Source organism: Lichenostomus cassidix, chromosome 23 (assembly GCF_008360975.1).
Source record: "Lichenostomus cassidix isolate B80296 chromosome 23, HeHo_3.0, whole genome shotgun sequence".
NCBI classification, from domain to species: domain Eukaryota; kingdom Metazoa; phylum Chordata; class Aves; order Passeriformes; family Meliphagidae; genus Lichenostomus; species Lichenostomus cassidix.
In genome coordinates, this window is record NC_139503.1 from 706,096 (window position 1) to 727,260 (window position 21,165).

General features: G+C 57.6%; 4 protein-coding genes and 1 long non-coding RNA gene across 9 annotated transcripts; 2 read left to right on the forward strand and 3 right to left on the reverse strand.

The window, feature by feature from the left end:
* Window position 1: 1 nt before the first annotated feature.
* LOC146427690 (uncharacterized) lies at window positions 2–1,870 on the forward strand. The gene is made up of 3 exons (XR_014856302.1): window positions 2–269; window positions 374–737; window positions 1,058–1,870. It is a non-coding gene; the product is annotated as an uncharacterized LOC146427690 (long non-coding RNA).
* A 523-nt stretch (window positions 1,871–2,393) lies between these two features.
* Window positions 2,394–3,644, reverse strand: ZNF593 (zinc finger protein 593). The gene is made up of 3 exons (XM_085081346.1): window positions 3,404–3,644; window positions 2,985–3,047; window positions 2,394–2,870 (listed from the first exon to the last, which is right to left on the reverse strand). Exons 1-3 carry the CDS (start codon window positions 3,598–3,600, stop codon window positions 2,729–2,731), a joined length of 402 nt encoding a protein of 133 aa, XP_084937472.1. The 5' UTR covers window positions 3,601–3,644; the 3' UTR covers window positions 2,394–2,728.
* Window positions 3,645–4,170: 526 nt separating this feature from the next.
* Window positions 4,171–5,219, forward strand: C23H1orf232 (chromosome 23 C1orf232 homolog). The gene is made up of 4 exons (XM_085081350.1): window positions 4,171–4,412; window positions 4,501–4,587; window positions 4,667–4,764; window positions 4,959–5,219. The coding sequence occupies exons 1-4, from the start codon at window positions 4,326–4,328 to the stop codon at window positions 5,215–5,217; spliced, it is 531 nt and encodes a 176-aa protein (XP_084937476.1). The 5' UTR covers window positions 4,171–4,325; the 3' UTR covers window positions 5,218–5,219.
* A 275-nt stretch (window positions 5,220–5,494) lies between these two features.
* FAM110D (family with sequence similarity 110 member D) lies at window positions 5,495–19,831 on the reverse strand. 3 transcript variants are annotated; one of them, XM_085081331.1, is made up of 3 exons: window positions 7,909–8,027; window positions 6,781–7,081; window positions 5,495–6,561 (listed from the first exon to the last, which is right to left on the reverse strand). In XM_085081331.1, the coding sequence occupies exons 2-3, from the start codon at window positions 6,970–6,972 to the stop codon at window positions 5,956–5,958; spliced, it is 798 nt and encodes a 265-aa protein (XP_084937457.1). In that variant the 5' UTR covers window positions 6,973–7,081; window positions 7,909–8,027; the 3' UTR covers window positions 5,495–5,955. The 3 variants fall into 3 exon arrangements, with proteins under 3 accessions (XP_084937457.1, XP_084937456.1, XP_084937455.1); XM_085081330.1 differs by lacking the exon at window positions 7,909–8,027 and adding an exon at window positions 19,783–19,831 and having other exon boundaries at window positions 5,495–7,081; XM_085081329.1 differs by having other exon boundaries at window positions 5,495–7,081.
* PDIK1L (PDLIM1 interacting kinase 1 like) lies at window positions 11,684–19,865 on the reverse strand. Of its 3 annotated transcripts, none has more exons than XM_085081327.1 (3): window positions 19,783–19,865; window positions 17,469–17,770; window positions 11,684–14,747 (listed from the first exon to the last, which is right to left on the reverse strand). In XM_085081327.1, exons 2-3 carry the CDS (start codon window positions 17,751–17,753, stop codon window positions 14,007–14,009), a joined length of 1,026 nt encoding a protein of 341 aa, XP_084937453.1. In that variant the 5' UTR covers window positions 17,754–17,770; window positions 19,783–19,865; the 3' UTR covers window positions 11,684–14,006. The 3 variants fall into 3 exon arrangements, with proteins under 3 accessions (XP_084937453.1, XP_084937450.1, XP_084937452.1); XM_085081324.1 differs by having other exon boundaries at window positions 17,469–18,872; window positions 19,783–19,864; XM_085081326.1 differs by having other exon boundaries at window positions 17,469–18,869; window positions 19,783–19,862.
* Window positions 19,866–21,165: the final 1,300 nt, after the last annotated feature.

The following is a 21,165-nucleotide window of genomic DNA, read 5'->3' on the forward strand; positions in this document are numbered from 1 at the left end:
CCGGGCGCGGCTCTACCTGGCCGGGAGCCGCAGCCCCATTGGCGCACCCGGGTGTCGCTCAGCTCCGTAGCTCCTGCCCAGCTCTGCCCAGGACGATCCCATGGGGCGAGGCCCGGTGAGTCACAGCCCGGACGGTGACGCACGGCCGCTGGAACCCCCCGGGAAATGACAGCCGGTGTCACCCCCCAGCCACTGCGCGCAGCGAGGGCTGAGGCCCGACAGTACATGTCACACCTGTGGGAGACCCCCGCGTGCCCTGGGGGTGCAAGGTTAGGCCACACAGATCCCCAGGAGAACCTGAGGGAAGCCCCTGCTCAGCCCTGGGCTTTTTGGGGTGTCACCCCAGGCATGACTTGCAGCCCTTCCTTTGCAGGTGGGGAAACTGAGGCAGCCCCATACAGGCCTTCAGAAGGATTCGGCCATAACTGAGCTCAGCCCTCCAGCCCCCCCAAATCCACCCTGGGCTGGCGTTGCCCCCCCGCCCTGCGTGTCCGCTCCGGGGAGCAGCGGGCGCTGATCGCGGCTGACAGCTGCTGCTCCGCGCCCGCCCGGTGCCTGCGCCCTGCCCGAGGGGCCGCGGGGCCGCCGACAGACACGGAGCGCCTCGCCGTGCTCGGGGGCTCGGGGGGTCCCAGCCCCGCTGCTGCCGCCCCACGGGGCCCAATCCTGCTGCTCCCCATCACGCCATGATCATCCGCCCCCGACGCCTGACCCCGGGGTACTTCCGTCTGCTCCAGGTAAGGGGCGAGCAGGGTTGGGGGAGCCCATGGAGACCCCAAGGATCCTGCCCACGCTGCCCACCAGGCCTGCTAGCCGCGGGAGCCATTCCTGGCTGTATCTCCACGTTAGCAGCGAGGATGCTGCTGATGGAGCCCCACAAGTGCTGCATGGGTCACCCCAAAAGCCCCCCTGAGATGCCCAGAGGGGCACAAAGCTACCTGTCACCTTCACACCACCGAGTGTGATGGGGACGTTCAGCGCATGGCCCCAGGCTCCTGTCCCCGCAGGGTTTGGGGTGCCCCAATGCTCCCCTCTGCTCTCCTCTGTGTCCCCACAGATGCAGCTGGCGGCAGGACGTGGGGCTGAGCCGGGGGGGCGACTGCTGACCCCCCTGGCCCTGCTGCTGGCGGCCACTGGGCTCTGCCTGTCCCTCTACAGCGCCCGGAGAATGGCTGACCCCGCCAAGGCCCCCCCAGAGCCGTGAGGAGGGGGCTGGCCGGGCCATGGGGACAGTCCCTGGGGGATTTTGGGGTCCCCCTTCACCCGCTGGCCCCTGCCCGAGTGGAGCTGTGGCTGTGGCCACTTTCCAGCTGACATGCGCCACATCCAGCCCTTCCCGCCACGCCTGGCACGCGATGGATGCCCTGGGGATGGGGGACACGCGTTTGTCCCCGCCTGTCCCTGCTTCGGGCAGCCGGGATGGAGAACAGAGAAGCTGCTTCCAGCTCCGGAGCTGCCGGCTGAGCCCCTGCCCGAGCCACAGGGGGACATCGGGACCTGGCCACCAGACCTGGCTGAACGGACAGACAGAGGGACAGCAGAGCCGGGAGCTGCATCCATCTCCATCCCCCACGGAAGCTGAGGGGCCTGGGGACCCCACTGGCAGCCACAGAGCCCCTCTGTCAGCGTGGGAACGTGCCGTGGCTGCACCCCGCAGGAATGAGGCCAGCGCCGAGCGCCGTTAGGTAACGGGGCAGGGGGGACACGGGGCTGGTGACGTGTCCCCTGGGCACGCACATCCCGCTGGGATGGCGCTGGCATGGCGGCTGCAGCCTTCCCACCCCCCGCAGAGCTGCAGCTCTCCATCCCCCGGAGCCGGGGGGACAAATCCAGCCAGGCTGCGTGGAAATAAACCCTTCCCTACCCAGCACAGCTGTGTCGTCTCTCTGTCTTCCGTTCCCAGCACATTCCCCAGCTTGGCAGGAGGGATGAATCGGGGACACCCACTCCGCAGGAATTCAGTGCCGTTGTCACACAGTGTCCCCTAAGGGTCACCAGCAGCAGCAGCTGTGGCAGACGCCAGGCAGAGAGGCTGATCATGCCACGCAGAGCCAGCCCTCCAGGAGCACAAAATCACTTGGAGGGGTTTTTGGGGACAGGAGCCTCAAAGTGTCCCCACCAAGGGGACACCAGCACTCCCCTCTCAAGGCCCAAACCAGCTGCTTGCTGCAAACACAAGTGCTTGATGAAGTGGTCACTCAAATTCCCCCCAAAACAAGCTGCCTGGGAATTCCCTGCGAGGAGGGCAGAGGGAGTTTTACCACCCTGCACAGGCAAGAGCTCTGGGATGAGGCTGTTCCTCCTGGCAGAGACACCTTTGGGTGATGGGGAAGAGCACAACACTGAGGTGTCCCCCTACCCCTTGGTCACCTTCATATTCAATGCTGCCAGGCTGTTAGTTGACATATTTTAATAGATGCATAGCTGGAATAACCTCTGACCCAAGGAGAGAGACATAAAACTGCTCCAAAAGCAGAGAGACAAATGTGCAGTCCTGCCAACACTTAGAGAACAAGTGACTCGTCCCTTTCTGGAGAAGGACACACGGTGAGGGCACCCAGGGTCTTGCTGGCTCCTTCTCCTCATTAGTGCCCTGGCCAGAGGGGGCTGTGGGAGCAGCAGGCTGGTTTTGGCTGGCAGGCTGTGCTGGAGCATGTTTTTCTCACAAAGCTGAGTACAAAGATGTCCTTACAGAGCCACTTGGCCCCTCAGTCCCCTGTCCCTGTGCTCAGCTGGATGTCTCCATCTCGGTGACCTCCTCGAGGGGCTGGGTCTGCACCTCCACCTTCTTTGGGGGGATGTAGGATCCCATCCCGGCGGCACGTTCAGCCTCCTCCTGCGTGTACGGAGCCTCCCGCAGCTGCTTCAGCCTGGGGGGCACAGAGGGGGATGAAGCTTCTACCTGCTCCTCCCAGCTAGACAGGCCCAGAACGGCCCCTGCCACCCCCCTCACCCCGGGGAATTGGGGTGCTGCCCCCTCTTACCTCTTCTTGTGCACCTTGGATCTGAAGTGCTCCTTCATGCTGTTCAGGTCCACGAAGTAGCGCCTGGGGTACGAAAGGATGGGGGTCAGGGGGACCCCGAGACTGAAGTAGGGCTGGGGAGGGTTCTGCCGAGGGGTCAGGGTCCCACCGCAACCCTAGGCCAGGATTCACCCGGTAATCAGGACAAGCTCCCCGCAAGGCTCAGGGTCCCTCCCGACATCAGGACAAGACATTCCCCCCGGGGTCAGAGCCGCGCTAGCCCGGAGCAGGACTACCTCCGGGACCAGGGCAACCCCTCCCAGGCACAGGGACGCCCAGGAGCTGAGCACGGCTCTCCCAAGGCTATGGACCCCCCGGACCGGGACAAGCCCACCCAAGGCTGCTCTCCCCCCGCACCCCGCGATCCCCGCCGCACGCACGCGCAGTGCAGGCAGTAGAACTGGGCGCAGCCCGGCAGGTCGGGGTCGATCTCCTGCCGCAGCAGCCGCGCGGCGTTCTCGGGCTTCAGGTCCGCGTGGATCTCATCCAGGTCGCGCCGGCGCCGCTTCGTCTTCAGCTGCCGGGCGAGCGAGTGCGCGCGGTGCGCTCCGGTGCGGCGCCCGTTCCGCGGAGACATGGCGGCAGCACGCCGCGCCGCGCCGCACTGCGCAGGCGCTTGGGCTGCTGACCACGCCCACATAGCTCAAGCCCCGCCCACAAAGGCCACACGCAATTCGTGTATGGACAGGCCACGCCCCCGGGTACACGCCCCGCCCACAAAGTGCGGACTGATTAGCATGACCACGCCCACTGCCCTACAGGCCACGCCCCCAGCCCGGTGTCCCCAGTCCCGGCACTGTCCCCAGGCACAGCCGAGTCCCCGCGACCCCCCGATCCCGCTGCCACAGTCCCCACGCTGTCGCCCTGTCCCCCCCGTGTCCCCCCGTGTCCCCGCGCTGCCCCGGTCACCGCTGTGATGAGCCGGGCAGAGCTCAGCGCGCCGCGTCCCGGCGCTGATCGTGTTTCGGCCGTGATCAATTATAGATGGGGACACGCGGCGGGGGGAGCGCCGGGATCCAGCGCCTCCTCTGCGCCGTGGCCGGGGGTGTCCCAGCCCTGGGGGTCCCAAGTGGGCGAGGGGCACCGGGGGGTGGGGCGGGGGGGCCAGGCTGGGTTTTGGGGGTGACCAGAGCTGCCGCCCCCGCGCTGCCCCCGGCTCAGCCCCGGCTCAGATTCCTTTTGTGCCGTGCAAGTGGCCGCTGAAACTTTAATGAAGCCACGGGATCGCCGGGTCGCCCATTCGCCCCCCCTGCCCCGCTGCCCGCGGCTCCCGCCGGCTCCGGCCCCGCTGAGCCCCTCGCCATGGCCCAGGGCTTCTGGCGGCTCTACAAGGCCAAAGTGCTGCAGACCCTGGGCGGGCCGCGGCCGGACGGAGCCCTGCAGGACGAGGTAGGGCGGGGGGTCCCCAAAATGGGGTGACCACCCTCCCTGCCCCCCCCTGCCTGCAGCTCTGCCCTCACCGGGGGCTTCGTTGCAGGGAGACAGCCCCGAGCTGATGGAGACGGCCGAGAGCCCTGCGCTGATGGAGGAGGGAGCCAGCCCCGTGTCCCAGCTGGCCAGGAAGGTGAGGAGGGGGCTGGGTGAAGCGGGGGGGACACTGTGAGCCGGAGGTCCCCGGTGACCGCGGCGCTGCCTCCCCGCAGGTGCAGGGGGTGGGTGCCCGGGGCTGGCGGACGCTTTCATCCCTCTTCACCCGCGAGGACGAGCACCAGCTGCTCAGCTCGGAGCCCTGCCCGGACCAGTAAGTGCAGATCGCTGGGGGAGACCCCAGAAGCCTGATCCAAGCCCCTCACCCCATCGCCTGCATCTCCCTCCCGTCTGGGCGGGGGGACAGCCGGGGAACATGGTGGGGCTCGGGGATCCCAGTCCTGACCACGGCAGGACGCGGGGAGAAAGATCCCTGCAGCGACATTTCCGTCCCCACTCTCTCCCCAGCCCACTGGCCACCGAGCCAGCCGAGATGCCCCACACCGAGAAGGCACCTGGATTTTGGGATCTCTTTGCTACCAAGTGGCAGCAGGCGTCGGGACCGGACAAGGGGGTGCCTCCCCCCGAGCCGGATGAGAGCCCCGGGGAGCCGCCCGGTGACGACGGCAGCGACCTGCGGGAGCCAGAGGAAGGGGCCTTTCACTGGGGCTTCCTGGCTGGCAAACTGGCCGAAATCCGGAATAAAAACGCCCCCAAGGGCAACTAGAGGAGCACGCACCAGCAGGACTCTCCAGCAGTCACTTGCGGCCCCCCATGGCTGGCGGGCAGCCCGTGCCCGAGGGCTCTACGGAGGGTTTGGGTATCATGTCTGCACTAAAGACCCCAAAGGTGCCCCTTTTCCCCGAGCTCTGCCGGTGTTTTCTTTACCCTCACTTCCCCCAACAGCCCCATGGCCCCTGAAGCAGCACAACCCCCAGGGTGGGGAGGGGAAGCTGCCCCCCAGCCCTGGAGCATCCTCCCCTCAACCACACACACTGCCAGGCTAGAAAAAACCCCAAACAGATTTATTGAGCTCTGCTCTAGCCCCAGCGGCCCCCGTTCTGGGGAGGAGGGGGCTGTGGGGTGGGCGCTGCCCATGACAGGGGGCTCAAGCTCTGCCCACTCCCCAGCCTGCAGCTGGAGCAGCACATGGATGGTCAGTGGGGGCTGCATAGACATCCCACCCCCCTTGGCTGGGGACAGAGACGATGAAGAAGATGGGTGACAGCAGGGGGACAGCAGCCTGCCAGCCCTGAGGCCATGAAGAGACTCACCCGGGGGTGTCCCTTCCTCACCTGCCCCTCAGGTGTCCCACCACGCTCAGTCTGTGGACCTGGTGGCTTTCCCAGCCTGTAGCATCCCCTCGGCACCAGGGCCATGGGTGCCACATCCAGAGAGGGCGAGGGGCCACGTCCAGCCAGCAGGAGCCACACGGGTGTCCTGGTCCCGGCCAGGCTGTCCCCGCTCAGACCGTGGACTCCTTGGCAGCCGCCCAGGCTCTCTGGCAGCCGTAGAGCCACTTGATGACGCGGGCGTTGCGCTCCACCACCGAGACGGCGGAGCCCAGCCGGGCGTCCTGCTCCTCCTCGCCCTGCCCCGCGTCCCCCTCGCTGCCCCCCGAGGCTCTCCCGGGCTCGGACTCGCAGGAGCCGGGGGCTCTGGCCGAGGCGCTGTCCCAGCCCGCCGGCCCGAAGCGCTCCCGGCCCAGCAGCTCCACCAGCGCCCGGTCCAGCCCGCAGTAGTTGAAGAATCGCTCCTTCTCCGAGAGCGGCAGCGACACGCGCAGAGCCAGCGGCTCCTTGCCGGGGGGCTGCGCCGCGGGGCTGCCGGGCACGGGGAAGATGCCACCGCTGTCACCGCCGCTGCTGCCGCCCGGTGTCCGCGCCTCCTCCTTCTCCGCAGGCGCCCACAGCATGGGGGTCTCGGGGCTCTGGGAGCCCGGTGGTCCCTCGCCCAGCGCCCTGGCTGGGGGGGAGCTGGGCGGTTTGTCTCTGAGGGGTCCCTGGAAGAGGCGCCGCACCAGCCCGGAGCCCTTGGTGTTCTCCTTGTCCCCTCCCAGGCAATCCCGTTTCTGCCGGTAGATGATGAGGGAGTCGGGTCTCAGCAGGCGCCTGCTGCCGCCGCGGCGCGACACGGGGGACTGGGGACACTGCAGCTTGCGGGGTCCCTCCCGGCTCAGCTCCGAGCCCGGGCACAGCTCGCTGCACTGCTGGCGGGCGAACAGTCGCCGGCCGTGGGGGGACAGCCGGGGCGAGCCCCGCAGCGCCGGCTCCTGCCGCCTGCTGATCACCTGCTGCGACTTCACGTATTTGGCCTTGTCTGCCTCCAGCCGCTCCACGGCGCTGGGTCTCCTGCCCCCGCTGCCCCCCGGGCACTCGGGACCCCTGTTCAGCCAGGCCAGGGGGGAGCCGCGGCCGGGAGCCATGAGGCGCAGGTTGCTGGAGGCGCAGACGGCGAGGCTGGGGCTGCCCAGGGGCACCATCGCCCCCGAACGGCGCTGCTGATCGCTCTGGTCCCCTGGAGTGGCTGGGGCGGTTCGGTGTGGCAGCCGGGGAGGCTCCTGTAGTTTCCCTCGGCTCCTGGATTCAGCCCTGCGAGGAGAGAGGAGAGGCAGGGTCAGCGCTGAGGGTGCAGCGGTGAGGAGGAGGAGGATGGGGGTGAAGCGGAGCTGAGGTCTCCCCAGTCCCACACAGGCAGCGAGTCCTGGCAGCTCAGCAGGAGCAGCCCCTGGGCAGGAAGGGAGAAGCGCCGAGCATCCGCCGGCTTCACCCGCATCCCAGGAGCGCCTTCCAACAGGAAAAAATACCGGAGCCGGCCGCCGCCTTGTCTTTCCGAGCGGCAGAACAAAGCCGTGCTCGGGAGAGCTGGCGAGTTGCCCCACGGCTCGGGGGGTTTGGGGTCCCCGAGCTGCGCTCCACAGAGCCAGGCTGGGCTGGGAGGGAAGAATTTCCCTTTCTCCGTGTGGGGGGCACGGAGCCAGGGGGTTTCGGTAGCCCTGGGGTGCTCAGCTCACCCCAGCACCCGTGTGGGATCCGGCGGTGGGGAAGGAGTGTGGGGCGAGGGCTGCAGATGCCCAAAGCAGATTGTTCCACCGTGCAGAAAAGGCCCGAACGGCCCTGAAGAGCCACTCCATCCCCAGCCCTGGGTGACAGCAGGGACACAGGGCTGGGCAGAGCAGAACAAACGGGGGCAAACAGCCCAGCAACCCAGCAGCTCCACACCGCATCCACCCCGGAGTACCCCGGGGAAACTGAGGCACGCGGTGTGTCTGGCCCGGTGCTCCCGAGGGATAAGCACGGGGTCCTGTGCCAGGCTGGGACTGCCCGTGCCGCTGTGCCCTCACCCTCCCCAGGCCAGCCCCGCGGCCAGGAGCTGTGCCAGGCGCTGGGCTCGGCAGGTAGGGGATGCTCTCGCTCACCTGAGCCCGTTCGGGATGCAGGGATGGGATGCAGGATGGGATGCAGGGATGCTCCAGTCTCACTGAGCTCCAGCCGCTCTGGCTGCCGCGGCAAACTGAGCCCAGAGCCGGCAGCAGCCTCATATAGAGGATGAGGAAGAGGAAGAGCCACCCCATTAACCCCTGCCAGCCCAGCTCACCCTGTGCCGACCCTGCCAGCGTGACCCCCCCCTTACAGCCCTGCCCGGCATTAACCCCCTCCTCCTGCAGCTCCAGCTCCCCTCTGCCAGCTCCTCTCTTCCCTCCTTCCTTACGGGAACCTGGCCGGGAATTCGGGATCCGCAGCGGAGATCTTTGCCTCCGAGTGTCTCTGTCCCCTGCAGGCGGCGGGTCAGGAATGGGGCAGGGAAACCATGTCCACCCCAGGGTGCTGGGGGAGCTCAGGAGCAGGAGCCCACCACAGTCCCCTTCCCCAGGATCCTGCCCAGGCAAGAAACAGGGAGGAAAGGTCCTTCTGGCCCCTTCACGGTGGCGGTGAAAGGGTCAAAGCCAGCCCCGAGCTGGTCTGTTCCTGCCTCTTCCCCCCGGGAAGGGCTGTAAATCGCAGGAAGCCACAATGGGCTGGAGCTGGCCCAGGGGTTATTTTTACCACTGCCCTCTTCCCTTCCCGAGGGCCGAGTGCTCCCACAGGGACAATCCCGGCCCCCTCCATCCCCAGCTCCTGCCCGGGGGGGCTGTGAACGTGGCATTGGAGCAAAGGGACAAGGACTGCTGCACCCCAGCTGGGCTCCCAGACCCTCGGAGTGGGGCCAGCAAAAGCCCCCAGAGCTCCCTAGGAGCCACCAGCTCCCTGCATCCCACTGGCAGCCAGTTTGGATGCAGAGCTGGGGCACAGCCCGGCCCAGGCTGATCCAGGGACTGAGGAGGATCCAGTGGGGACACAGCCATGGCATTTGGCCCCAGATCCCGGGATGAGAGGAGATCTGTCCCCGAACACTTCTGCCCCCACCCCAGTTCCTTCCTGAGGAGCTGCTCTGGAGCCACTGCCAGGAACTGAGCCTGGGGCTGCATCCAGCACCTTCCCAGCCGATGGCACTGGGGCCAGGAAGGGGCTGAGGCCAGGACTCCTCTGCTGACGAAAATGGGGCTGAAATGGAAGCTGGGCAGGATGAGAGGGGCCAGGCCTTCCCAAGCTCTGCAGGCACTGGAAAAAAAAAATCCCAGTGAAAGCAAGGAAGGGACAAACCACCTCTTCTATTCTAATAAACCTGGAGAGGAGCAGTGCAGGCAACACTCTGTGTGCAGGATGTGGCTGCACTGGAGCAAATCTGGTGGATGACAGGGAATAGGATCATGGCAAGTGATGGAGAAATCCATGGCAGCTCTGGGATCTGCCTCATGGGATCTCCCTCATGGGACAGGGGCAGCCAAGAGGACCTTATTTTTAACTCCAGGCGACATGAATCACTGTCTATTAGGAAGTGTTTTATTTTCCAAGCTGGAATCCCAGCAGCTCTTCTGGTAAAGCCAGAAGTGAGTAAGAGCAGCTTTGAAATGAAATCCACTTTACCTGGTGGATACAGCCTGTTCCTATGGGATGCTCTTCCCAAATGCCTGTCCCAGAGTGCTCACCCTCCTTGGACCACCTGCCAGGTACTTTGTGTTGAACTGGAATATTTGGACAAGCCAGATTCCATTTGGGATACAAAAAGGGATGATTTGAGGGGCCTTTCCTGGCATTCGACTCCCAGGCAGCTCCTGGTGACAGGGATTTTGTCCCTGTGAGTTCTACAAAGGGATCTACTCCATTATCAGCCTCCTGTGGATGCACCAAGTGGCTTTTTGTAGTCACTTGGATGCTGAAAGTCCCTTGGTTTTATTTAAGGTTTATTTAAGAGCTCTCTGTGCCCTTCTGTGGGGCTGGAAGGGAGCACAGAGCTGGGCAAGCTAAACAAGCCTGGGTGACCAGAAGCCACCACATCCCATCCAGTGCTTTCCAGATGCATTTCTCCTTTTAAAACATAATGCCAAAAATCACTTGGGTGCAGCCAGGAATGCAGCACCTGGTAACCTGGCCAGCTACTACTGGCTGGTTCACTTTCACAACACACAGCAGCTCCTCTGGCCCAAGGTCCATGCAAATGCCAGTGCCTGGAGCACAGCCCACAGGAGCTGGGCAATAGCCAGGGAAGGCTCAGGCTTTCCTCCGGGAGAGGGCAGGGGTGGAAGGCTTGTTAGACGAGTTTAAAAATACCAAGGGTTCAAATGGGCATAAATAAATCTGAAACCAGCACCTAATCCGAGGTGGGGAGCCACGTGTTGGTACACGCGGGAAGTGGAGGAGCTCCAGGAGAGGCTCCTGTGGATGTTCCAACCCCCAAAAAGGCTCCAAAACCCACAGCAGGTGAGGGCTGGGCAGTGCTGGGACCACAGGGACAGCCAGCAAAGACAGATGGAAGGAGCTGCCAGGACTGAGAATCACCCTAGGGTCAGAGATGACTGACTGGGCTGAACTCACCACCTGCTGCAAATATTTTCAGGTTGGATCTGTTTCCCTCTCAAATCTGAGAGTAAAGAGGCCTCAGAGAAGGACAAGAACACAGCCTGAGCTGTAGCTCCTCTTCCAGAGATGAAGTGGGCGTGCCCAGCCCATCCTCGGGTCATCTGACATCTCTCTGCTCCTAGAAATGGGGTTTCAGATTCCCCCAAAACACTTCCAGAGCTCCTGAACAGCATCTGCAGCAGCTCAGTCTGGTATTCCCAGCTTCCCCTGTGTCACTCAGACACTCTGGATGGTTTGTGGCATTCCAGGCACGTCCCTCTGCCTTTATTGTGCTAAACAACAGAAATTGCACTTTTTGGCCCCTCCAAGTGAAAAGGGAACAGAACAGTCCCTGCCAGAACCACTCCTTGCTGTTTAAATGCTCCAAACTGGTTCTCCCTGGGCCAATCCCTTCCGTTCCCAAACCACCAGGAAGGATCCAAACCACGGAACCATCGATATCCCGGGAGGATCACGGGACACAGAGCAGAGTGAAAAGTGGAGCAAAGGGAAAAGCCACAAAACCAGGAGCTGTTTGTGTCACCTGCAGTCCAAAGGCCACCTGTGCCTGACAGGGGGAAAAGTCGTTTCCCTGCAGGGAGGGTGTTTTTCCAAGGGCTGGGATGGAGGCTGGGGCTCCCTGGATGGGGCTTTATCTGCCCCACAAAGCCCAAGGGAAACTCAAAACAAAGCAAGAATTCCACCAAGGCGAGTTCCCAATCCCAGCCCCAGGAACTGGGATGGGCAAGCTGGAGCCTGAAGCCTCTGCCTGCTGCAGGAGGAGGAAAACAAAGCAGAGGTTGGGCTCTCCGAGCCCAGATGGGGCTTTAATTATATCTAATTTCTGCACCAGGGCATTTCCCTGCAGATTTCCCCACCCCACCTATGGACTAAATATATTTAAAGTACAGTATACATTATATATATAGTTCATATATATATATATGTAAGGTTTATTTTTCACTTTGTGGGGAAGGAATTCAGCTTGTGTCTGTATTTAAAATCACCACTTTTAGAACTAATCCAAAAGTGGGACTTTCTCCTTTACTAAAGGTCTTCACCCCCTAAAAAAAAAAAAAAGAATCTAAATCCCAAACTCTATTTTGTGCAAAAAACTGCATTAAGTACAAAGCTCCTGCCAGGTGGGAATCTGCCCATTCCTGGCACCAGGATGTGCAGGAATCCACAGGGGAGGGCAGCACTGACACTGCACTGACTGAAAGCACTTCCCCACCCCATAAAACATCCTAAAACTTCATCAAAATTCAAGGTTTTATTTCAAAAACAGTCATGAACGTAATAAATTACACAATAATTTTCCTCATTATAAATTCTCCATAAAATATATTTTACAGTTTTTAAAGAAAAAACATGGAAAAAAAAATCTTTTCCAAGTGCTGAAAAGTGTCTTGACTTGGTGTCACGCTGGTGAACGACCCCTCAGTTGCTACAACAACTTGATTTATTTTCTCAAAACAAAGACCTCAGACAACAAAAATCAAAGAGAACACAGAGCTCGAGGACTACCAGTGTCACCCAGCAGCGAGGAGAAGCACCATGAGAGGGATTTCAGGTACCCTCAACCTATAAAGTGGCAATCAGTGCAAAGAAACACTTTGGGAGTCAAAAACCCCAAAACTTCCCCATGCCATTCCCTCATTTCTGCACTGCAGGCGGTGGGATCCTGCAGAGGGGAATCAGATGATTCCCCAAGCACCTCAGAGGGGAGCAGTGTTATTCTGTAGTAAGGTTACAACCTGGTTATGACTTCTGGGTGGGTAAGGGAGGGAGAAGCTCACCCCTTTATTTTTAAGCAGCTCTCAAGTGTAACATGAATTATAAACTCCCTTCAAACTTTTCTCATCCAACGACCCTGCTGAGGTGTGAGAACTGGGAGGCAGTGTTGGCACAGAAGTGAAGTGTGTTTGTCTGAGGATCACTCCCTGAAATTATAAAGTGAGAGAAAATAACAAGAATTAAAAACTAAGGCTAGCTGGGTGACAACCACCAGCTCACACAGCACCAGGTAAGAACCACCTGTGGTCTGTAAAGCCGCAGAAGTTGGGTGGGATCAGAATCCTCTGCTTTCGGAAAAACAAAAAATCCTATTTTGTCTATTCACACTCAAAGAATAAACACTGAGTGCCCAGAACTGCTCTCCCAGCACTAACAGGGAACAGTATCCAAAAAGCAAATTATACAAGGAAATACTTACAACCATTTTCAGGTAAGACTTAAGTGGGGGGGAAAAATTTTAATTGAATTTATTAAGAAAACTGGCCTTTCCTGCAGCTTGAAAGGCAATTTTAAGACTCTGTTTTTTTCCAAAAGGTCAAGCTGGATGAGAAAGGTCAGTCCTGCACCCAAAAGAACAAAGTGTTGTGCTGCTACAAAGAGCTTCTGTCAGCCCTGCGGTGTCAGGTGGCCTCAGTGAAACCTCTCCCAGCCTCAATCCGCTCTGTGCAACAAGAGCTGGGGATAAGCAGCTTCCAACTGCTGCAGAGCTCCCCATCCTCCCATCTGTGCTTTTAAATAAAGATCACTTCTTTAAAAGGAGGAGAAATAAAATGCATCAAGCCAGGCTGCCACCTTTCACATACCTGTCGCTGAGTTTCCTCAAGACAGAGTCACCTCTGTCCCCTCACCCCACTGGATTAGGGACAGTGCCAGAGAGGAAAAGGCCACGGCCAGGATTATTAGTTGGACTCAGTTAGTGAGAAAACTGTGCTGCCACCACATTTTGAAGGATTTTAAGGATATGCTGCTGGATTCCCTCATCCATGTTTCCATAAACTGAGGGCACAGAATTCTGATGTGGTAAATCCTCAAGGTGCTTTTGGATTATGGACACCAGAGCAGAGAGCATGTTGAGAAAAGGTAGATTAATTGATTAACAAAAGCAAAATCAAATGATCAATGACCCAGCCCCCATGCCAGCACCTGACTGTACATTTTTAATTTGACTCCCTTAGTGATGAGCTCATTAAGCTCTAAGTGCTAAGATCAGCCACGTTAGCACTTCAAAAGCAGCTGATCCCCTTGCATTGCTTTTTTTTTTTTGTTTGTTTACAAAGTCAAGTTTTTGAAATTAGATAACAAAAATAAATAATAAAGTCATTCAGGCCTGGGGAAGAAGGACTGTTTCTCACCTGCCTTCTTCACCCAGGGTTCTAGCAGACCCCAATCATCCAGACCCACAGCAAATAATTTAAGTGCCACACACTCCCAGTCACTCATATACATAAATATATACACAGATTACATTACAAAGCCTCAAGATTTGCACTGCCAGCATGCAAATCTTTTTTTTTTTTTTCCATGAGAGTTCCTAATACTGACATAGGAAACTGGAATGTATGAGACACTCCATGACAGAGTGCTGGAAATCAAGTAGTGTTGGCTCTTTCAACATCCCACTGCCAATGCACACCAAGGAACTCCCTCACGTCTCACTCTGGGATTTTACACCACGGCCAACTCAACATTCCTGTCGGGAAACTCCAGTTAGGTGAAAACAACCCCCTGCAGGTGAGCTCAGGCTCACTGCCCTGCCTGCCAGGACTGTCACCCAGCCCCATCACGTGTCCCAGCTGCTGTCCTTAAAGGCGATGTTGACCAGTCTCAGCTCCAGCTCAAAGGCATCAGGCCTGTCCTGCGGGTTGGCTGCCAGCATCTCCTTGATCAGCTGCTTCATCCGAGCGTTCATGGACTTCTTCTTCACGGGGATGAGCAGCTCCATCTTGGGGTTCTCCAGCAGTGCCTCCCCAACGGGCACGATGGCAGTGCCCTGCTTCACATAACTGCCCAGCAGCTCCTTCTTGGTCTCAGTGTCTATGAAGGTGATTCTCTCCAGCATGGCCCAGATGATGATGCCCAGGGCGAAGATGTCAGCCTTGGCAGTGTAGTGTCCCTCCCACACCTCGGGGGCCATGTAGAAGTCAGTCCCACAGGCAGTGGACAGGAAACACTTGTTGACGTTGACAGGCTCCTCGGGGTTCTGCCCTGAGGCTGAACACACCTTGCTCAGCCCAAAATCTGCCACTTTCAGGGTGGGCTCGGGGTCACTGGCATCCATCCTGCTCTGGGAGATGAGGATGTTGTCGGGTTTGAGGTCCCTGTGGATGATCTGGTTTTTGTGCAGGAAGGCCAGGGCGCTGCTGAGCTGCAGCATGAAGCTGGTGTTGGTCTTGCGGTTGGGTTTCCGGGACAGCAGATACTCATTCATGTCTCCTCCATCACAGAAATCCATCACAAACCACAGGTAATAAGCACTTTTGGGGTCAAAGGCTATTTCTCCTTTTAATGAGGTTTCTACAAGCTGCAATGAGGAAAAGAAATGTAACTGTCTGACGACTGTGAGAATGAAAGGATTTGATGGGAAAATGCATGAAATCAGGATCTTCGTGGAGAGGGGAAATTTGGGTTAGTTATACAGAAGGAATTCTTCCCTGTGGGGGTGGTGAGGCCCTGGCACAGGTGCCCAGAGAAGCTGTGGCTGCCCCTGGATCCCTGGAAGTGTCCAAGGCCAGGCTGGAGCAACCTGGGATAGTGGAAGGTGTCCCTGCCCACAGGAATGAGATGGGGCTCAAGATCCCTTCCTACCCAAACCATTCTAGCATTGCTCCATCCTCCTCTCAACAATCCAGACACCAAGATATTGCAACAGGGGAAAGAAAACATTATACAAATGTTTTCACGTAAGAGAAAAAAATAAAAATCACAATATATTTGCCACCCTCCTTATCTTCACTCGTGAGGAGCATATCAAGCTCAGGTCCTGCCCAGAAGCAGAGCTCGACCCTGATAACAGAATTTTTAAAGATACCCAGTGGCCATTGCCTTCCCATCTGTCCCAGCTGGACAGTGTCCCACCCTGACAAAGCCTGTCCCACCCACTTTGCCAACAGCTTTTCGGGATAAACAAAGTCTCAAAAGGAACTCCACACAACTGTATTAATCCATGAGAGATTTTTACAGCCTGTTCTCCATTCCTTACACATTAATGAATTCCAGCAAGTTAACACAGGATCCCTGAACTCAGGAGAACACTGATCTACAGGCACAGCTGAGCACAGAACACCCTTCCCACCATCATTATCCACATGTATTTTCAGGAACACAAGTTGAACAGCCAGTTCTTACAGCTGCTTCACACAGAAGGCATACTAAAACCTGCAATCACTTTTACTAATCCTGTTTACACAACTGCATTTGCCTCCTCAGCTCCTCTGAGGTGGCTCTGGAAGGCAAGTCCTGCAATTATTTCTGTTAGTAGTAAACCAATGGATACTAAATCAAACTGGCTTTCAAAAATTAAGGTGTGTGTTAATATGTAGAGAGGCATTTTGAGGTGCTTTGAAAAAGTGACCTTTCCAGGAGAAAAACTGGTAGTAATTTACAGCTATCTTTCCAGACCGATTCAAACCAGTAAATCTATTTTAGAACTAAAAAAAGCCATATTTAGGGTTTGTAGTCAGGAGCAGTGAGATTAAGGTATCTCAGGAGAGCAGGGAGTCTCCTCTGCCAAGAGGGCACCAACACAGCTCTGCCCTCCACAGAGTCACAGGAGCTGCACTTGCAGATGGTGTGAGAGTTAAGACAACAAAATCCACCCCCACATCTGTGACAGTGGCAAAGCACCAGGAAACAAGGCTAATTCTGGACTCACACTCTACAGATTTGATTCAGCTGGCAACTAAGAATCTGCCCCAGACCCACTCAGAAGAGGATGACACTCCTTCCTCAGCTTTGTCACACAGAGCAGCAGCTCAGCCCTGTAACATCATCTGGCAGAGGAGAGGCTGAGCCAAGGGGGGTCTAACTGTCCTCAGTTCAGCCCAGGCTGTTTCAAAGTGACTCCTCCAGTCAGCTCAGCTCTGCCCTTTGCTCTCCTCTCTGCAGCAGCTAAACAATCTGTGGTGTTTGCTGGCAGGGGTCACATCCCTGTGCCAGCTGCTCCCCAGCACACCATCCAAACCAGTGCTCAGGGGAGCTGGCAGCTCTTCCCCACCTGGCAGTTCCACCCTGGGGCTGTTGAAGGAGCTCCCTGCATGTCTGCCCACAAGCTGGAAGAAAACACTGACTTCTCCCCCATGAGCTAGCCAGAATTGTTTTACCCTAATCCCTCCATGAAAACAAGTCAGGAAGAGCTCCCAAGCTACAGGGAGTGGGCAAAGCCAAGAATCCTGGTTCTCAGGGTCGGACAGCACCCGGCACAACGGATCTGAAGGGCTGCTCACCAACAAAAGGTCCACAGCAGACAGCAGGAACAACAATAAAAACTGAAATTATAACAGCTGACTAGGGAGAACACAGCAAACACTGAGCAGACTGCTGGCTTTTTAAACCAGACACAAATTTCTGCCAAGGGGTGATTTATACTTGGGGCTCCTTCTTGACAAGGGAATTAATTAGACTATCTTTCAATGTCTTTCCAGAGCTACTTATTCTTCAAAAATACACATCTCTAACTTACAGGACACTTTCAGAGTGGTATTTATTCCCTTATTTATCATACCATCGCCACTCTTTGAAGAGATTAATAGTTACTTCATAAAAAAAAGAAACAGCTCATGATCTACTATCAACTGCTTATTGTTTCTGAAAGAATTTTAAGTGTTGGCTTCCTGCAAATTAAGACAGTGACTTCCTCTTCCAAAGGCACCTGAGATGGAATTCCTCCAACCTCTGTCCCAGGACATGAGTGCTCCTTAACCTGCAGCAGGGCTGCTGCCAAGAACTCCACAGCCTGCACCTCCCTGGGGCTTCACCAGTGGGGCTTAATCAAATTATCAAAGCAGATTTGCATTAAATACAAATTCTGGAGTCTTTCAAAGCAGCACGGCTTCAAAACCTAAGATCCAGGTGACAGTTCAGCTTTTGTAAAGATCTCTATTAAATTTTGGGTGTCAGCAATGCAAACAATCCCCTCAGCTAACTGAGCACACCTCAAAACCAAGACCTTGGCTGCCCCACCTCCTTCCCCCCAGCTCCACATCGTCACCGATTCCTTCCACCCCGTTCCCTCGGCTTCGTGTACCTGTAAATACAGGGAGGAGCTGGAGCCATGGGACATCTTCTGCACCATGCCATCTTTCTGCAAGATGCACTCCTCCAGGTGAATGACGTTGGGGTGCTGGCTCTTGATACTGCTAAGGGCCCAGAACTCGCGCAGAGCCAGTTCCACGTTCTCCGGAGCGTGGCACCGGATCTTTTTCACGGCCACGCGGGCACAGGTCCTCCTGACGACCGCTTCGTACACCACACCATAACTGCCACGACCAACCTCCCGAATTAGATCGTACTTAGGCTGGCTACTCACCATCTTCAAGAGCAAAGGTTCTGGGGAAGGGGGAAAAACCCACAGAACTAAAACTTAGGCACAGGAACCGGGCTGTATTTTCCCCCCTAGGGGCTGGCGTGGCAGGGCTGGGCCTGCCCAGACCCCGCCATTAACGGGGGTTGAGTGCTAGAACATTCCAGAAGCTACTCCATAAACCTGCACCTGTTGGCACGGACCAGGTGGAAGTGAAATGACATGGTTTTTCGTTAAGATTTCAAATACAGCCCGGCGTTTTCAAGGTGGCAACAATTCAAACCTAGACTGGTATCGTGCCGAGACAGGACTATCGTGAACGCTCCTGCTCCTCTCCCTCAGAGTCTTCTGTGAGCATCTGCAGGAATAACAGGAGGGTGTCATGCTCCCCATCCAGCCTGGAGAGCACAGGAGGTCCCAGTTGAAGCCCCTGGTTGGGCAGTGACAGATTTAATTAACTGCCTTTTGTGGAGGTGACTGCAGGAGCAAATGTTTCTGTTATGATTAAGCTGTTTCACTCAGAGAAGAGAAAGCTTCAATCTCTGCCTAGGTACTTTTTGAGGTGACTGATTTTTTAACCAAGTCTCCTCTGCAAAAGGAATCTACAGCTACAAAAGGTTAAAAAGGATAACTGATTGCAGAAGTTTGCACCCAGCATCTAACTTTCATTTTTGCTCAACAGAGCAAGGACAAAAGTTAAAGTTATTGCTCTGAAAGTAAAACAAGAGACACACACACACAAAAAAAAAAAAAAAAATCCCCAAAAAACCGCCAACCCTGCTGCAGATTTATGACCCTCCCTGCACGCTGCCCTACAAGATTGCAAACCAAACACCAGCACCACCTTCACACAACCAAACCAAAACGGGACACTGACTAGAGACAGGAATAAATTTAAAAAAAATTAAAAAAAATAAAAGCTCGGCTAGCCAAGGATCACTGGTCAAACAGAATGAAACGCAAAACCAAAAGGAAATAAATAAATAAAATCACACTGATAGATCAGAACTAAAATAGCTTTAAGACAGCCAGTGATAAAGGTAATTCTCTTTATGTCAGTAAACCAGGCAATAAGGACCACATTGAAACGGCCTGTTATTAGTAGGAAGCTTTCAAGTATTTCCACTGCTTTAGGCATTTTTTTTTAAGGAAAAAAAGAAAACAAAAAAAGAAAAAGAGAGAGAAAAAAGGTATCATCAGTCTCAGGCAATGCTACAGGGATATTTTAACCTTTCAGCAAAGCTGTGTGATGCACATTTGCAGTAAGGTTTTGAACCGAGATGCGACGTGTGTGAGAAACGCGTTAGCAGAATCCACACAGGATGGGCTGAGCTGCACCTCCAGCAGGGCTGCAGCTCCAGATCAGCGCCTGAACATTGAGTTCTGAAGGGCCAGGATCTGTCATTTCACCAGCGGCCAAATAACTCCGCGGGAAAACATCGCATTGCGTTCCTCAAACACGGGCACACCGGGTTCAAACGGGCACGAATCGTCCCCCCGCGTCGGGAGCCGGCTGTCCCCGCGGCCCTGTCACCGCGGCTCTGTCCCCGCGGCTGCCCCGGCCCTGCTCCGGCCCTGCCCCGGCCCTGCTCCGGCCCTGCTCCGGCCCTGCTCCGGCCCTGCCCCGGCCCTGCTCCGGCCTGCGCTGCCGCCCGAGCGGCGGAACGCGGAGCGCCGAGCCGGGCCTAGCCGAGCGCACACCGCGCCGGGGCCGCCGCTCGCTCCTGCGGGCCCGGGAAGCGCCGCCCGCCGCGGTAACGGCGGTAATGGTGGAATAATATAAATATATCGATAATACAGAGCATGTAGATAATAGAAATGCCCCCGTCCTGCTCGGGGCGGCCGCACCTGCGGCTGTGAGGGAAGCACCGGCGCACCGCTCGCCCCACACAGAGGGGTGGCGATGCCGGCCCGCTGGGCCCTGCCCGCCGCACAGGGTACCGGGCGCCCCGAGCCCTCAGCGCATCCCGCCCCGCTGCAACCCGCCGGGGGCCGGGGAGGATGTGGGGCCGAGGCGGGCCGGGAGAAAGCGCGTTACCTCAGCGCCGCCGCCGCCGCCGCCCGGCCGCCATCTTAGGGCTGCGCTCCCCCCGCGCTGCCCTCAGCACTGCCACGCCCACCGCACCACGCCCACCGCGAAACCACGCCCACCCAGCCAGGAGCGCCCTGTGATTGGTCAGCTGAGGCAGAGGGGCGGGGCGAGTGCGGTGGGAGTTCATTACATTAATTCATTAATTCATTAATTTAATTTCCGTTTGTTAATTCGGAGGAATTGTTCCCCGGGAGGGTGGACAGGCCCTGGCACAGGCTGTCCAGAGAAGCTGTGGCTGCTCCATCCCCGGCAGTGTCCAAGGCCAAGCTGGACAGGGTTTGGAGCAGCCTGGGACAGTGGAAGTGTCCCTGCCATGGCTGGGGTGGCACTGGATGGGCTTTAAGGTCCTTTCCATCCCAAACCTCTCCAGGATTCCACGGTTTATTGCTTGGCTTCCAGGAAAAGAGAGTACAGCCCCTCTTATCTTTGGTTGTGCTCTGGCTTTGTGTGACAGTGACACAAGAGGTGTCGCCCCTCTCTGTGTTCTCTTCTGTGTCGCCCTGCTGTCTCCTCAACCATTGCAAAGCCATCGCAGGGACATTTTGGGAGAAGCCAGGGCCACCCAGTGCTCAGAGCCATGTGAAGACCAAGCAGAGGGAGATCCGTTCCCGCTGGGCTCTGCAGGGTTAATTGGGAAGGATCCCGGGGGTGATTAGTCCCTGGGTCCTGCCTAAGCTGTCCCAAGCCAATTAGGGGCCAACGAGCCCCTTGTGGGTTCAGAAAGCTGCTTAGGGCATTACAACCCCTCCATTCCTGTGAATCCCCTTAATCGAGTCCAGAAGCAATTAGTTAATCAATGTCACCCGGGGCAGGGCCAGGTCGTGTCTGGGTCTGGTCAGCGTCCGACCCCTGCGCCGCCCTCCCGGTGCCCAGCCAGCCCTGTTCCGCTGCCAGCACCTCGCTGGCAGAGCCCCAAGTGCCCAAACGGGAACAGTTTTGCAAGATGTGCTTGGCGGCTCCCGGCACTGTCACTTGCTCCACACGTGAGCTGGGGAGCAAGGATCCCCAAACAGCTCTGGGGCTGCCCTGGGGGTGGCCTGGGGAGAGGAGGAGCACCCCAATACCGTGTGTCTGTACACCCATGTACCTGTGTGCTCAAACATCCGTGTACATGTGCTCATGCACTCATGTACCTGTGTGCCTGTGCATCCCTGTGCCTGTGCATCCATGTTCTATGTGCCTGTGCATCCATGTTCTATGTGCCTGTGCATCCATGCACCCATGCACCCCTGCACCCATGCATCCCTGCACGCCTACACCTGCTCCCCCAGCTCCCTGTGCCCCCTTGCCACCACAGCAGCCACCACCCCACCCCACCCTGTCCCCCCA